The sequence below is a fragment of the Hermetia illucens genome, chromosome 2 (assembly GCF_905115235.1).
Source record: "Hermetia illucens chromosome 2, iHerIll2.2.curated.20191125, whole genome shotgun sequence".
Classification (NCBI taxonomy): domain Eukaryota; kingdom Metazoa; phylum Arthropoda; class Insecta; order Diptera; family Stratiomyidae; genus Hermetia; species Hermetia illucens.
Window position 1 is genome coordinate 3,621,730 of NC_051850.1, and position 17,675 is coordinate 3,639,404.

Here is a 17,675-nt window from a genome sequence, read left to right on the forward strand (position 1 = left end):
AACGTTGGTTTTCAGTTCTGGGTGTTCTCCGAATAGCCATTTTTCTGCATGGGTGGATATTTTCGCCCCACCCCGTTACTTTCGGTCACGCTGCTCCTAGGACAGAGGTGGGGCAGCGTCTGATGAGTTGCCTCTGCCCTGGACTAAACCGTCAGCATGCTTTTATGTAACTAGATGTTCAGTTTCTAGTCAATCGTGACTCCTACATATTTGAGCGTTGTGTGCTCGCCAATTCTGATCTTCACAGTTGTTTCTTACTTTGGGAGTCCGACATCAGCTTCTTCAAGGTAGGTTATAATTTTCCAAATTGGCACGTTTGTAAGGATCTTGAGCTAATAACAATCACTCTTGTGGGGAATCGCAGCATTGGAATACCAGTGTATATTATTATTCATATTAGGGGACCAAGGACGGGTCCCTGTACAATCCCACAAGCTGTCCGATTCATTTTTGGTCGATCCTTCGAGTTGTAGCACATCAGAGTTTATTGGTATTCATTGTTGTTTCCAGGATTTTCTTTTGCCGTGCTGGTCGTATTGACACTAGACTTCCTCTTTCAGAACCCGAACTCCCTATTCGAGAAGGCACCATTCTCTTCTGTGGTCGGCATAAGCTTACTTCAAATGGTTTCTTCGTATAGTTGCAGGAAATAAGGATTGCCCAAACCCTCATTGCATCTTTCCAACAATTTCTGGCCCATTTTTCTTAGCGTTTGCTGACATTGCTGTATCCTGAAATAGTACATCTCTGAGTATTTGTTCATTGAATTTACAGGATTCGCTGTTAAATTTTTCTAGTTTGACTAGCAAGGATCATTTCATATGCATACGGTTCCATTCGGTTCGGCTCACTTTCAGTCGCAATATAAAACGTACCGAACCGAACGAAACCTTGTAACACATACACGGTTCTCATACGGTTCACCCAAATGACACCCGAGAACTTTTGACAAATTATCATTAAAGTCCACTAGCTGTGAGGTCAAAACCAAAACTGATCAGTGCGTGTGTGCGTTTGATTGCGTTTTGTTCGAATTCGAATCGAATTGAAACCTGATAAAACCTATTCTTGCCTTGGTGCCAGATAGATACCGAATTGAAAGCGAAAAACTGTTTCACAATTGTTGGCAGTAAGCGAAACAGAACCGAAAACGAGCCGAAACGAATGGAACCGTGTATGTGTCAACCCAGCCTTATTGTGCGTATATTCCTAGTTCATTTTCATCTGCTTATCTGTCAGTCTGTCTATCTTCAACACGCACTTTACTCAGTTGAAACTGCAAAATCCTATGCGTGCAGTGAATAGCATCATGCTACGTTGGATTAAAAGGGGTGGTTGTGGTGAGGGTGGGGAGAGGGGTCCAGACTCGCAAAAGAGGAATGTAGCATTTTTCACTAATTATAGCCGTATGGGATATCAAATGAAAAATCCCGATTAGTATTTTCGATAGAGGTCAGCGTTGTTAAATTGCTGGTGAAAGGAAGGGAGTTGAGGTGAAAAAATGTCATTATTAATGACCAACCCGTTTTCAGAAACTACTCAACTGAAAAATTAGAAAGGCGAACCATGAAGCATACTATTTTGGCGGCACATTGGTGGGGCGAACCTGAGCACCACGCGAATTCGCTTCTGACACCGCATTGAACAGCCTGACAGGAGACCGAGACGTGAGATGTCAAGATGACAAGAAACTCTTGAGTAGACGGCCGGCGCGATGGGAGTTAGATACCAGAGTTCATGGGGAGAAATGGAGAAGTGTAACGTTTAAAAGTAAATAAAGTCGAAAAAAAATGAAAACGGACTTTTAAATGACAAACATATTCCGAAAATATTTAGACGTTAATATACCCTCCACCTCTATATTTGTTTAAATAAAGTTAAGAATGCATACCACAATATTTGTTTTTTTTATAATTAACAGGAAGTTCCTTCAACCTTCATCCTTAGACATGGCAAGGGGTGGGTGGATAGACCAGATTCCCTCTTCCTCGCCCCTAATTTTCTCGGAGTCTGGAATTGAAATGAAAACAAGGATAATAAAGAGGCCTGCGTCGGTTTCTCTCTAGGCTCGGTTATTTCACGTGGGTTTCATCCCGATCTCGACGGCCCAATTCATCTTAGGATCATAAGATTTTCTCTAGCATAGTAGATAACAGTATGTTGAAAAGTTCAGTGAGAACCGTACTAATGTTAACAAAGTTATAGAAAGATAAAGTTGTTCGCTTTGGGTAAATTTGTCACTCAAGTGGATAGCGTAATTTTGCTAGAAATGCTAAATACATCGGGAATATCTTCATATCCTTAGATAAGAATTATCCAAAATCTTTAATATCTGGAGCACCTAACTTCCGGATTTCGACTTCCCAGATACAACACAAGGATCTTTCGAATGTTTTTGTGGTGTCATAACTGAACCTATGAAAATTCAACCCTAAATTATGTTAACCCCAAAGTCGTGGCCCTAGCGAAATTGGCAAAAAAGATACTTAGCCTTTATCATAAATAAAACTGGATTTCTTAATAATTCTATTTATTTATTTTCATTTTCATATCTACAAAGCGAAGATACAGAAGTTTTTATTGAAATTACACTAGAGAATGCTTAGAATGCAAATTTTGGCTTCCAATTGAATCACGTTAACATTACATAGTTTGTGAAATCAGTCGAAACCCCATGCTTTCATCTTATCTTTTTGATTTTTATCTTTTTTTAAAGGATATCCTATCACGACATATTTGCAAAAGCTAATTCCGTATTGTTCACTATCACTTGTTACTATTCATGAATAATTGTCTGATTTCATTAGAATTTTCCTGAACCCCGACAGGACAGTTCGATTAGCTACAGGATATGTGGGCAAAGGTGAGAAGTCGGTCGGGGCCAGGAGCAAACCTCACGTCCTTACAAATTTATAGACAACTAAAAACACCAGAAAACTAACCATCACTAGCACAACAGCCGTTACAACCTTTGCGAATGTATTCAAACCAGATTCATTAGGATTCAGGGGGCGTGATGAACTCTGCGTGGCTGATCTCCGCCGCTTCGTTGCCAGCCCCCGCGCCAGGGCAGGAAAGGCCAATGATTGTGTGAAGGTGAGCTTGTGAATTGACTCACTCAGCGAATAAGGACCCACAGATCCTCGTGCCGCGGCACGCAGCAAGGCATATTCTAAGTCCAAGGCATCGAACAGTGAATACCGTGCAGTCATTGTTGATGATCGTCTTCGGCTATGATCGTGCTCCCCCCTATCTCGATCCAAATGAGAGTTGGGGTGGAGCCAAGGATCCGAAACCCTTTGGGAATTACCTGCCCCCAAGCTTGCCGCCGCCACCGAGGTCAGGGACGAGGTTGTGCTTGTACTGGCCGTACAGAGATTATTTATCGCCGCATCATTGCCATCGTTGAACTCTGTGACATCCTCCAACGAGGTTTGATCCGGTGAAGTGGTTGATTGTTGAAAATGGTGATGACGCAAAGCAAATAATCTAGCATGATCAGGATGTAGAAGTGCACTTGACTTTCGACGAAATCTTCCGATTGAGAGATTAGGCGATCCATTCGTCGGTGAAGTAACAGGCGAAATTTGTGTGGAGGCGAGTCCTGGTGGACAAGGAAGGGCGTTCGGCGAGGGTGAAGCTTGAATTGAATCGATTCCAGAATCACCAGCGTGTAAAGTATCACAGAAGAGAGAGTTACGTCGATCGTTGTTGTTGTGGTTGCCGCTGTGTGTTCCAGGACTGAGTTCATCACCAATCGCTGGAAAGATGAAGCTTTGACCGTCGGCCTCACCTCGTGGCGAGTCCTGGAAAAAAGAGATTTTTTTTCAAATTTTGAATTTTTTTTAAATTTTATCTAAAGATACAAGTATCTTTCGGTATTTTTTACCTGACTTGGCCATACTTGCAATAGTGGCAACGAGCAAGTTGGTTTATTATTTGACTGCACTGATCCGAGTGGATCATGGTTGGCTTTCACATGTGTCGGACTCTCGTATCCTGTCGAGTCCTCGGATGATGTTGCCTTTGGCGAACGCCAAAACTTTTTCAGACGCAATTCGCGTCTTTTTTCTTGTTTCTGTAATAAAAGAAAATGATAAAATCCGTATATTATTGACATTTCTGCTTGTAAGCTACGTTTTAATATTTTTGAAAAATGTAAGTCTTGTCAAAAAATGAGTGATTTGCGCACACAAATATTGGAGACAGTGTCTCCACAACTGGTATATTCCGTCATTAAGTTGCTGGAGAGTTAGGTCTCACTCAATTCTTCAACGAATATACGAGTTTATTTCTAGAATTCACAGAAGTTCTGTAGAAATGCCCTTTGACAGGTGGGAATGAAGTTTCACTACGTCCGAGGTCCTTCACGAGTCATTTTTTTTTCATTTTATTTATTTCTAATTAGTGTCTTACATCTGATACATTTTGCTTAAAAGTAGCTTAGAATTAGCTTAGCTAGCTTAGAATTATTACAATGGGTGGCTATACATTGTTTGGCCTACCCGACCTTCTCTGTAATTAACTTTATTGTGTAAAAACAAACTGTAATTTACAACGTTCCTTGGCTTTGTATTTAATTAAAACATTACTTAACCAAAAAAACGACCAAAAGGCAGACCTAAACAACGGTGGCTTGATACGCTAGATGGGGATTTGAAAGCCTCGAGATTGCACCCAGATCAGGCATTCGATAGAGCCAAATGGCGAAGCCGATCACGACAGCCGACCCCGCTTGTGAACGGGACAAAGGCTGAAGAAAAAGAAGAAGAAGATTACTTAACCTATTTTCAAAACTGCGTCCGCACTAATGACGTGAGAAGGTTTTGTTTTACTTACTTACATCTACCTTATTACTACTTACATTTACTTCATTAAATACTGAATTCTACATATACAATAGCACTTAATATTCATATAGTGCTTAGCCTCTTTGCACTCCTACCAGGCAAGGTGTATCGAAGAGGGACAGGATTATTGATTTTAGGTCAGGGTTCAGTATCTGGCACGGCCTAAGGAAAGTCGCTAGTGGGATTGTTTTGCCCTGCTCATGCAGTCTTCTAATTTTTGGGTTTGGATGGTTTTCAAGTTTATTGAAAAACCGCTGCGTAATGTTGAGAATATATTCTCTAATGGGGTCTATATTTGCTCGCCGGTATACTATGGCGTTCCTGCCGCACTTCTTAGTCTTCCAATTGTAAGACAATCCAGTGCAATGTCTTAATACACGGCGTTCGAAAGACATGCATATATCCATGGCTTTCGAAGAGCAAGTGATCCACGAAGGGGCTCCGTAGCATATGATGGGCCTGATGAGAGTCTTACATAGGATCAGCTTAGTTTTGGTGCTTAGACCCACTTTTTTGCGAAGAAGAAAGTAGATCTTGTGCAATGCACCATTTGCTTTTCCAATGGCGAGTTTAACATGGTCGTTAAATCTTGGGAATTCGTTGAAATTGATTCCTAGATATTTGATGGATTTCGACCCTCTTACTATTGTATTCCCGATTTCCAGTTTCAGGCGTTTAGCCTTCCTGTGGATAGATCTAGATATCGAGTATGTAGATTTCCTCCTGAAGATACAGACTTGTGTCTTGGTTGAGTTAATTTTAATACCCCAGCTCTGGTAGTAGTAGCAGAGGTCAACCAAGTAATCCTCTATATCGTTAACTGCCTTGTCTGGGCGAAAATTAGAGGAGTAGACGAGTGTGTCGTCGGCATACTGAATAAGCTCTGCACCGACCTCAGGGGAGGGAACATCAGCAGTGAAAATATTGTATAAAGTAGGACCAGAAATGGATCCCTGCGGCACCCCAGAAGTAACCGGCAAGAGATCGGAAATCTCATTTCCGACACTAACGTAAAAATGTCTATCCTCGAAGAAACTGATGGCAAGTCTGATCGTCGGGATTGGGAATTCGTATTTGATCAATTTATAGATTAGCCCGTTTATCCAGACGGAATCAAAGGCCTTTTCTAAATCCAGAGCGCAAGCTACCGTGGGTTTGTTATTGACGTTAAGTCTGCTGGCCACAGTATCGTGGAGGTAGCTCAGGGCGTGCTGTGTTCCGTGTTTAGCACGGAAACCGAACTGATGGTCTGGAATAATGTTGTTAAGATTGCAGTGTTGGATCAGCCCTACGGTCCATGCTCTCTCAAAAAGCTTCCCCAGGTTAGATAGAAGTGAAACGGGTCTGAAGTTACCAGGTTCACAAGAGACACCTCCTTTGCGAATGGCTATAATTTTGGCTATTTTCCAGGTGGATGAGAAGTAGCCATTATCAATGCAGTTATTAAAAACCGCAAGCAGGAACTTAATGGAGGCTACCGGAAGATTTTTTAAGACAAAATTCGTAATTCCATCTGGGCCTGCTGACTTTTTACCGTTAAGGTTATGGGTAATAGCAGTGAGTTGTGATAAACTCAGAAATTTGCTCGAATCAGTAGACTTGTTGGAAGGGTTCTGGGCAGAAAAAGACGTGATTCTGTAGCAGTTCCTAGAAGTTAAATCTCTGACTGTTGAAACAACAGTCCTAGTGAGAGCCGTTCTGTTGCTCGGAGGTGTTGCGTTGAGCTGTCACTCGAAGAATTCCCCAAGTGTTTTTGCTTTCTCAGCATCACTGCAGACTCGCACTTTGTTTTGGGTTAGAACAAAGTTGCGGGCTTTGTATTTCCCGGTTAGCCTGTTGATATTTTGGAACATATTAGCTCCAGGCTTAATGTCTGCAAGTTTGCGGGTCAATTCCTTGCTACGGAAGGTCGCCACCATACCACGGATTAGCGTACTGAGACAGTTAATCCGGGAGAGTAATGCTTTATATTCCGCATTTATTTTATTCCCGTACTCGTGAAATTTGCGCTCAAGATTACGCCTCCAAATCTGCCTAACTTTCAAGTGGAGCATTATCTCATGTGGAAGAGAATTGAATTCAAACTCATCGACTTTTATCAGCTTAGAATTTCTGCGTGTAGCAGTGTCAATAACGTCAGACGCCAAGTTAATAGCCTCGTCGATTTCTTTGTCCGACAGATTGCGATTATTTGAGAGCTTTTTCAAGTTGAGTTTTGGTGCTAACTCAGCCCTGAATTTATCCCAGTCAGTGTGGGCGAAAGACCTAATTGTGGTCATTACTCTCTTTTTCAGAGAAAGAGGTGGAGGACAGTTTGAGATTGACCGCGAAATGGTCGGACATGCCTGGAAGGTATCACATGATATTACCTGAAAGCTTTGCTTCATTTCCATAGACAGAAGGAAGTAGTCTAATATAGATTGACTACTGGGCCTTGACGGAGAATTCGGCAAGATCATCACAAGATTGGTAGGCGAGAAAGGGTCGTGGATCCATTTGAACAGGGTTTTCCCATTACAGTTAATGGCCGTGTCGCCCCAGTGAGTGTGCCTGGAGTTGAAGTCGCCTCCAAAGACAAGGTAATTAGATTTCAACTGGAGATCGCTCAAGACTTTTAAGTCATGGCCCAGTTCCTAATTTCTAGATTGGCACCTAATATAAACGGAGACAATGAGAATCCGTTTATTGCCAGCCGTTTTAATGAAAGCCGCCGCGGCGGAACAGGTTAGCAGGTTGTCTATGGCGACTTCCTCGAATTCATAATCTTTTTTGATTAATAGGGCAGAGCCGGTGTTGTTATCGTCCCGGATGGTATTATATCCGGTGAAGTTCACGTTATGCCTGCTTTTAAGATGGGTCTCCGAAACGCAATAAATGTCTGCTTTCAGAGAGTCGATCAACACCTGGGCAGTGGCACGTTTGGCGTGAGATACAAGGGACGCGGAGTTAAAAGTAACGATACTTAACTCCATAAATTAAGAATAAGTTTAATGGCAGCTAATTGGCGTTGTTCATTCATGCTGGCTGAGGTGAGGGTTCCAACCAATTCACGAGATGCAGCCGGCTGGTTTGGGAGAGACTTTGTTGGAGGTGGAGGTGCAGGGGCCACGCGGGGCAGTGATTGTTTCATGGCTTCAGCGTAAGATATGCCTGGTTTGGCCAAACTTTGCGACAGTTGTGCTACTGCCTGTTTGGTCTGCTGTGCTTCTTTAGATTTGCGGACTTTGGCAGCTTCTTTTCGGGCCAGCATATCTTTATATGCTGGGCAACCGCGGAAGCTGGCGGGATGTCCGACTTTACCGCAGTTGCAGCATTGCGGCACCTCCGTTGTGGGGCGTGGGCAGTCGCCACGCGGATGTTTTGTGGTGCATTTAACGCACCGATGTACAATTGTACAATTTTGAGCAACGTGCCCAAAATTTTGACAATTGAAACATTGAATCTGTCCCAATGGTCTTATTTTTTCTAAGGTAACCTTCTGGTGTAGAATGTATTTCACCTTGAAGGCGTCGTTGAGCTCTTGAGAGGGCTCGAAGGTCACTATAAAAAGTCCCGATTGAGACTTCATTAGGAGAGAAGGATTCTCCTTATGTAGAGCTTTGTCCTGATTTGTCAGGAAGTTGGCTACAGATCGAATTTTAAGCTGCAGATGCTCAGCTTTGAGCTCCGCCAGAATTTCTACAGTATCGGTTTCCCGATGTAATCCTCGAATAATGAGGGACTGCGTCCTCAGGGATTGAGGGGTGCTAGTTGTGGCGTTTAAGCCTTACTCTTTGATGAGAGCGAAGATTTTGCCGTGATCCTCGATGGATTCGGCGAAAATGAGGGTCTTATCCGCCCTCGTGTTCTTGAACGTTGCCTTTATCCCTTTTGCCTTAAGGGACTTTAGCAGAACAGGAACATTTAATGAATATCCGGTAATCACCGGTATCTTCTGCTTCTTTGGTTTCTGAGCGGGGGTTGGGATAATATTTGTCTGGGGAGTACTTTCACTAATCTTAACACTTTTGGCACTAACCTTACTCCTTTCTGACTTACGTCTTGTGACGAAGTTGAATGGGTCTTCGTCCTCCGATGTTGCAAGAGTGATGTTGCTCGTTACGGTTTTGTTGGCTCCAACGTTGTTGGCTTCAATGTTGCCGGCTACGATGTTGCTGGCTTCTAAGTTGGTCGGCTCTCCCGAGACATCTCCGGCGAAAGCAGACGCACATCCCACGATGTCGTCCACTTCAATGGGCTGTCCGGCTTGCAGGTTTTCCTTCTCCTGCCGTTTTTCACGTTCTGCTCTGAGCTCTGCCCGGAGCTCCGCGATCTCCTCCTTCAGCATTTTTATTATCTCGAGCAGATTTGCTCGATTCTCGTCTCCGGGGCTCGGGCCCCCCTCTTCGTCAGAGGGGCCCCCTGTCTTCGCCCTCTTGGGGGACATTTTGTCCCCAAGCCCGTCCTGCGTGGATGTCAGGAATTCGAAGAAAGAAAAGAAAACAGAAAAAAAAAACAATCGCATGTAAATTATACTTTAATATACGGTGTCTCAATAATATTGAGATCCACTGTATATTGTTAACAGAACGATACTTCCTTTGTTTAATTGCTCTACAGAGCACTCCACTTAACACTTCCGTCACTTTTGTCACTTTTTAATTTTCCGTTCCTAGAACACTTGGATTGCTCCGCAACAAGTCCGTTCACTACGAGATCTCGAAGCGAACTCCTTCACGAGTCTCACGCGCGTGCTCGCAAGAGAGAAAGAAACAGCAAAAGTTTTCTAGAAAGTACAATTTATTGTAAATATCTGTATGTGTATGATTTTTGGTCATTGCCCAGCTCGGGATACAAGAATGTAAGTGGGGCGCCCACTCAGGACAACTGATGAAACCAGAAGAAGAAATGCCCGGGCTGGGAGATGGCACGCGGCGACAACATTTGCTTGCGTGGGCGACGTGAAGCTTGAGTGCGTGCGGTTCGGCAGGGGTACCACAGTCACTCCTCCCTCTGGAAGTTACCTGATCTGAAGGCAACCCAAGAATATCATGTGGTTGGACATCCCTAGCATTCGGCTCTTGCAGGTCAAAATGGACCACACGCGGTGACCTAACATTGTCTTCCTGCTGCTGTGAAAGGGTGTCGACAGCAACATAACCTGCTACTAGTAAACTTGTTGACACGGTGGCTGGTTTGCCTTCAATGTCCATGATATACCGACTATCGCTTAGCCTTCGAATCACCTTATGTGGTCCTGTATATGGAGGAGTTAATGGCGGTTTGACAGCTGCAACCAGTTTGAAGACATGGGAGCAGGTGCGCAGATTTTGATGCAGGAGGATCTTCGATTTAACGTGGTGCGCTATAGATCTTACTTATGAGGTTCGAAAGTGGCTTTGTAGATGGTCTAGAAAAGAAACGGGCGAAGTCGGTAAGTCCTCCGAACCGAAAAATCCTCCAGGCATTCTTATGGAGGTTCCTAGCAAGAGTTCTGATGGAGAAGCTTTGATGTCCTCTCTGTACGCAGTTTTGAGTCCCATAAGGACGATTGTCAAAATCTCGGTCCAGGGCATGCGATGGTGACACATAAGTGCTGATTTTAGAGTGCGGTGCCAGCGCTCAATCATGTCGTTGCTCAGAGGATAGTAAGGCGTTGTACGAATTCGTTCAGCACCCATCAGCATTGCCAAAGATGTAAAAAGTGCTTCCTTGAATTGCGAGCCTTGGTCGGTTGTAATGGTGAGTGGCGTCCCGAAAAAAGCGATTCATCCTGTGTAAAATGCTGTTGGGATTGCGTCCGTCATTATGTTTTTTAGAGATGTCGTCTGTGGCCATCTGGTAAATCTATAAATTATTCTTAGACAATACCTATGTTATGTGGTTTAAGTGGACGTGATTGAAACGTGCCTCCGGAACTTCGATGCTATTAGGCTGATTGTGGCCTGTGGATCATGGCCCTTTCGTATCTTTTCCAATACCAGGCTATATGAGTTTAGTAGTGTAGTGATGGTAAGGACAAATTACTTCAAAAGAGACGTCGTAGAGGGCTCGAATTCCTTCAATCTGCAACGGCTGGATATTTAGTGATGTAGCGTCATCAATCGGCATGTCTGCATCGGGCTCAGCTCGAGCTTCGCTGACAGTCTTCACATCAAGTCTGGTCGGTTTGAAAATCGTGCAAACACGTGAAAGAGCCACTGCAACGCCATTTTCTTCACCTGGAATGTGAATGATATTGGCGCTGAACTGACCTATATAATCAAGCTGCTGCATCTGTCTTGGAGACGCTTTCTCAGGACGTTGTAGGAACACCTTGACCAGGGGCTTGTGGTCAGGACGTATCACGAATGTCTACCTTCGACGATGTGGGCAAAATGCTTGAGTGTCGCAAAAATTGCGAAGAGCTCACGGTCGTATGGGCTACACTTCTGCTCTGTAGGCGACAAATTCCTTGAGAAAAACCAATTGGATGGCGCTTTCCTCCTGCTAACTGCTCTAATGGACCACCGATCGCCGTTGAAGATGCATCAGCAGAGAGAATGATTATTGCGTCTGGATGGAGAAAACTCCACATCGTGGCATTTGAGAGAGCTTTTTTCGATGTTTGGAAGCTTCTATGAGCTGCGGAGTCCAGTCGGTCTGTCTCTGATCTCACTTTTTTGGTCGCTAAGCAGAATTTATGCTTGAGCTGTGTAAGGGATGTGTGTTCTGAAATAATTGACAGCTCCGAGGTAGTGTTTGAGGTACATCGGAGTTTTTGGTCTGGGGTATGACAGGCTGGCTTCGACTTTTTTCTACGGCGACTTGAATCGATGTGCACTAAGAGTGAACCCCAAGAAATTGATTTCAATTTTCGCAAACACACACTTCTCCCAGTTGATGCGAAGCCTGTTTGCCAAGAGAATATTAATGACGATGCGTAGATGTCCTAGATGCTCCTGCATGCCGGATAATGAGATGAGAAGATCATCCAAGAAGATAGTGATGAAATCTAGGTGTGCTGAAGTGCTGTGCATGTATCTCTGGTACCTTTGAGTCGCATTATTAAGGCCTAGAGGCATCCCGACGAACTAAAAAACCCAAATAGCGTAGTCACTGCCGTCTTTGGGATATCTTCTTTTGCAACAGGGATTTGAAAGTACGCAGTTTGTCAAATCTACCATAGAGAAGACTGTTTTTCCATGCAGTTGCAAAAGTTGGCCGTAGATGCGAGAAATTGGATATCTATCCGGCACTGTCTGCGCGTCGAGATTCCGGTAATCGCCTGTAGGATGGAACCTTGCGGACTTCCACAAGGCCATATGCAGGGGACTTGCATAAGGGCTGCTTGAAGGTCTGACGGCACCTAGCTCTTGCAATAATTTAAACTAGTACCAAGCAGTTGACGCGGCCTGAAGAAGACAGGCGGGTCGGTGGACACTATGGGGTGCTTGACTGTTACGGTTGTCCCTGCGGTGAGACCTTCAATGCCGACAAAACTTTTGTAGTACTCCGCGATGGCGGGTTCAATTTCTTTCTGCTTGCTTGACTAACTCAGCTATGAAGCAGAGAGTAGTTTCATCGATGAGAAGTCCTCTTTTCGAGTCAGGAAGAAGACCGTAGTGTGAAAGAAAATTAGCGCTTAAAATTGGCGCTTTCACATCTGGACAAAATATCATGGGGATGAGCGGCGAAGACCTAGGTTCAGCCGTGCTACCCTTAATGTATGGATGAGTGATCCGTTTGCGGATGCAAGTTTAGGATTCGAATGGAGTTCTTTGTCGATGTGCACCTTATGCGGTAGGATGGATACGACGGAACCCCTGTCCACCAGGGAGCGTAGGCCAGAAGATCGATCGTAGACGTGAAGTCGGTTTTTTCTCCAAGGCTTGTTGAGTGACGTTTGGGCAACGGCAGAGCTGCTGCTTGGTGTCTGGACAAGCAGCAGCTTTATCAGTTGAAATTTGTTGGTTGCTTGTTGAGGTTGCATCGGTTGGCCGCGGCGCCAAAGCGGTTGTGGTAAAGGCACACTTCATTTTTGTGTGGTCGTATCCTTGAAGACAAGCGTTCCCTTCTCCGTGGCCTATCACGATCTGGTGACCTGCTCTGATGCTGCAAACTCTTACTGGACTCGTTAACGAGTGTCATGATCTCTCTCGAAACAGCAATGAGTGGAGATAACAACTCTTTTATCTCCGATAACTCTGATGAGAGTGTATCCCAAGAAAATTTGGGGCTGCACTCACAGCGAAAGAGGAGGCCGAAATCGGAGAGTCGACGATGGTATCAGCTGAATCCAGAAGTTCCTGCGTGCTGCCTGCTTTAAATACTTTCAGGATATTGTGCATATTTTGCGGGAGCAGGGCGAGCCATTCGACTTTGAGGAGGCCCTCTGACTGGCACGCGGCAAAAACATCTGTTGACGAGTGTGTGCGGTTCGGCAAGGGTGACACAATTTCATGCTGACGAATTCAACCTAGTACTCCTTGATTAAAACCACCCCGGAAAGTTCAATACCATAATCCATGCCTTTGTTATCTAGACCAATAACTTTAATTTCAAATTCAGATTTACTTGAATAGTCCTTCACAGCACAATGCAAACCAAACGTCAGATCTGCATTGACTTCTCTTACACATTAGTCCTGTAAATGGAACATTGTCCTCCCCGCACATTTATGTCCTGATACAAACGTTAAAACTTCAGCTGGGGAGCGTTTGCATCTATGCCGAAATGGGATCAAACTTTGAATAGCTCAAAGTGAGAAAGTTAACAGCACGTAGGTGCCTGGATGTCATAATACGTGATTCTAGTAAAGGAAAGTTTTCTGTGTCAATAGTACCAGTTTTGTGCATGAGAGATTCTAATCAGGACATAGTGGAAGCCATTGTGAATAAGTTTGAATACCAATTTGCATAGACCTTTGAGATTTCAAGCGTTGGTGGGAAATAAAATTAGAAATTTAGCCGAAACTCTTTCGGGACTAGCTGAGGGCAACTAATGCAGATAAGGGATGCTGCGTTCATTTGAAAAAGATATTGACAAAGTGTTGGTCCTTAACCGTGCGGATACAAGAGGCAACCACCATGCAAAATGCGATATTTCTGTAGCTTACGTTGGTGAGTGAGTAAACCTATCCTAATGAGAGTATCTTACAGATGAAATCATGTTATAGAAATACTTCTTAGTGAGGTATAGCGTGTCAACGCCATTATTCGCGGTTCTTGAAATGCACTTTAATTCCCTCACGATTTTACGAGATGCTCGCATTCCTCTTCAACAGTTCTGCACCAGGCGCCTTTGGAGCGACCCACCCGTCAGCTATCTTAGGAGGGTGGATTCCACTGCATGGCATACATAGCCACCAGTGTAATTATGGCTCCTCCTTATTGTGACCTACTCAATGCCACTTCCGCTTTCCTATCACAGTGCGTGCGAATGCCAGGCTTGTGCGCCTGTGCGTCCTATGACATAATATAACGCAGTAGAGTAACAACGAATGGATCTACGCTTTCGATGCTTTGCCTGTTAATGCAGATGTCTCTTACCTCTATCCAAAGCCAGAGCCATTTGGCTGAGGTACATGGCCCAGTGAGAGAGCAAAGAAAAGTCATCAGGATTTGAAAATTCTCTGAGATATGACTTCTGATAATACCCATTAGTTTTTCCGGAATGCCTCTCCTGGGCAGAGCACTCCAGATTCACTCCAGATAGATCCCTGTTCACGCTATCGAAAGCTTTTTTGAAATCGATGAAGAGCAGGTGAAGCAAAGATCTAAACTGACGTGGTCAATGCAGAGAGATCTGGCACGGAAATTGGCATACTCCCTGTTGATTAAGCTTTCAAGATGTTTTTTGATGCATTCCAGGATTATTTTAGGTATTATTTTTGCGACGGCACGGAACATTCAGATATCTCTCCAATTGTCACACTCAAAATGGATGCACTTCTTTGGAATCTTAGCGATCGTCCCCTTCTTCCACTCTCTGCGAAAGGACTCTGATTCCCAAGATTTTCGTACGCATGAAAATAGCAGATCTGCAGTAACTGCAGGTGCAGCGACAAACCCCTCTGCGGGGAAACCGTCAACCCCAGCGGCTTTATTACGTTTGAGTGAATTTGGTGGCGGAATTTATTTCTCTTTTGCTTGGAGAAACAATCCTTATCCGCATGTCACAATGACTAGCCATTTCACCCACAAGAGAAGGAACTTCACTGGAAGTGATACGGTTAAAATGCTGGGTGAAGTGTTCCCTCCATCTCTCTTCAGTTGTCCTCTATCGTGGCTGAGAAGTTGACTGTTACTGCCCTTTACAGGACTCTCGAGTGATTGTTGGATCATACAAGCAATCCATGTTAAACTAAGGGGATCGTAACTCCCCAAGCCTGTGAACAGTGGCGGACGCAATACGCAAGCAAGCGTAAGTGACCATCGGATGGTGATCCCTCTCGAGGCCGATGTCATCGCCTCTCTTTTTACACACATCTAGGAAACATCTCCTAAATCTGCTGTAGATTGCGAAGTGGTCGATCTTATTGCTCGTTCGGCGTCGGTCACTTGAAACCCAACTGACCTTATGGTAGGCGCTGGGTAAAGGGATTGGAAGAACTATGGTCCCAGCGGCCGTTTGAGGGGATGCTCGCATAATACGAACGACCCGCGTCTGTTCAAATAGAGAAAAGTAGGTTGTTTGCTAAAGATAAGAATTCACAGCGGTGACTCTATCAGGTATTCCAGTAGCTTAGATCGTCACGTTGCCTCGATCTTTCCAGCAAATAGGGTGATCGTCCACATTGGTACCTATCACTATCCCTACATCTTTATGGCTCTCATGAATCTCCCATTGGAACCATTATCCTTTACAGAAGAGAAGTAAGTAAGTGAGTACCGTAAAATTGCCCTATCTTGTCATTGAGTCTTCATGATTAGCTTGAGCGCTATGTTGCTATCATCACATGGGTTGTTAGCTACAATAGGATAGCATAAAAATTATTCAAGGAAGCATGGAGCAAGGTTAGCGTAGAGGAAAGTGCGAAGATTACGCCCCGAATTGATTACCATCTCGAAAAAGGGTGATATAACATATGCCGATATCCTCAAGAAGGTAAAATCCGATCCGGAGCGGATGGACCTTGGAAAAAGCGTCAGCCGAATCAGACGATCCCAGAAAGGAGATTTGCTGCAGGAGCTAAGAAGTCTTCAGGCAAAACCATTGAAAATTCCCTCGGTAAGGTGGACAGGTTCTTAGGGAAAGAGGCGGCAGTACGGGCCAGAAAGCAGGAGATTGTGATACAAGGTAAAGACATTGATGAAATCACGACTAAGGAGGATATACATGAGGCGTTGGAAACACAGTTTGGACCACTTTGTTTGCAAGATTCCACAATCACAAGGCTGAGGAAGGCATACGGAGGCACCCAAGCAAAAAAAGCTTACCAGCTGAAGCAGCGTCAAAACTGCCGGCGACTGGTAAAGTAAAAATAGGTTGGGTCGTTTGCCAACTCTGGGAGCAGGTGCCCGTCAAACCCTGCTTTAGATGCCTTGAATTTTTCCGCATAGAGACGAAATGCACAAATGACCGTGACAGGTCAAAAAGATGCAGAAAATGTGGGAGGGAACGTCATATTTTCAGGGAGTGCAAGGCTGAGCCTGAATGTATGCTTTGCAAAGGGGAAAAGGGCGTTGACTGTCGGGACGTTTTATACAGCAGCAGTAAAGAGATGAGGTTGATATAAGTCAACCTCAACCACTGCGAGGCATCCCAAGACCTACTCTCGTGGACCATCTATGAGAAAGGAATCGAAGTCGCCATAATCAGTGAGAATATGTGAATATGTAGGTTAAGCATGCTATACGGACTAACAATCGATAACGCTTCAAGGAACTTTGAACGGAGGCAGGTCAAACCCCCTGGGCGACAGCGTACAGGGTGGTTATGAAGAAGATGAGAGGAGAAGCACAGAGGTGCCCTGACCGCATCTTCTATAAAAGAAAGCGCAAAAACGTAAGCAAGATACAGGAGAGCAAAAAAAATATGTATAAGCAAGCGTGGGACGCCTACACCATACCTGCAGTAACTAAGTAGGAACTTGCGCAGATTTGCCGAAGAATCGGCAATAAATGCTCGAAAAAGCCATCTACAGTAGACTTCTTCCTATCATTGAATATTAGAATGGACTATCGGAGCGACCATTTCAATTTCGACAAGCCCACTTAACGATCGACGCCGTTGACGTAGCTGGTTCCAGACGCGGCGTCGTCTAATAAATGCTGTTCCATGGTGACGTTAAACGTTAAAAATGCGTTCAATTTAGGCAGCTGGGAGTGGATAAAAAGCTCTCTGGCTAAAGCGGGTGTTCCTAGTTATTTTACTACGCTCCTCGAAAGTTACCTCTCGGAGAAGATCCTTTAGTACGATACGGATGAGGGAACCAAGCAGTACACCGTCACAGCAGGAGTACCACAGGGCTCAGTGTTGGGTCCTCGCCTGGCGAACGTGACTACAATGGGGTCCTTGTGATTCCCATACCAAAGAAGGCCGCGATAATCCGTTTCGGAGGTGATCTAACTGCAGTTGTCGTCGCGAAGTAACCTGAAGACGTTGAAGTGTTTGTAAACGAAACCATTAGCGCCATAAAAGTATGGCTGGAGATGATTCCGCTTGACGATGCTAAACAAAAACCAGAGGCGATCTTGATTACCAACCGTAGGGAAAGGAATATGATCAATGTCTGTGTTAGTGGCCAAATTATCATTTCGAAGCAGATTATCAAATACCAGCGGGTGATGATTAACGCTGGAATCAATTTCAAGCGATACCTGGACTATACCTTTGAGAAAACGGCAAATACCAACGTATCAT

General features: G+C 44.4%; 1 protein-coding gene across 1 annotated transcript in view; it reads right to left on the reverse strand.

The window, feature by feature from the left end:
• Nucleotides 1-2,549: 2,549 nt before the first annotated feature.
• LOC119649216 overlaps nucleotides 2,550-17,675 on the reverse strand; it is a 156,044-nt gene continuing 140,918 nt past the window's right edge. The window contains exons 3-4 of the mRNA XM_038051275.1: nucleotides 3,890-4,078; nucleotides 2,550-3,806 (exon numbers count right to left, since the gene is read on the reverse strand). Coding sequence (XP_037907203.1) covers nucleotides 2,895-3,806; nucleotides 3,890-4,078 — 1,101 coding nt within the window. The 3' untranslated portion in view covers nucleotides 2,550-2,894. The remainder of the gene's footprint in view (nucleotides 3,807-3,889; nucleotides 4,079-17,675) is intronic.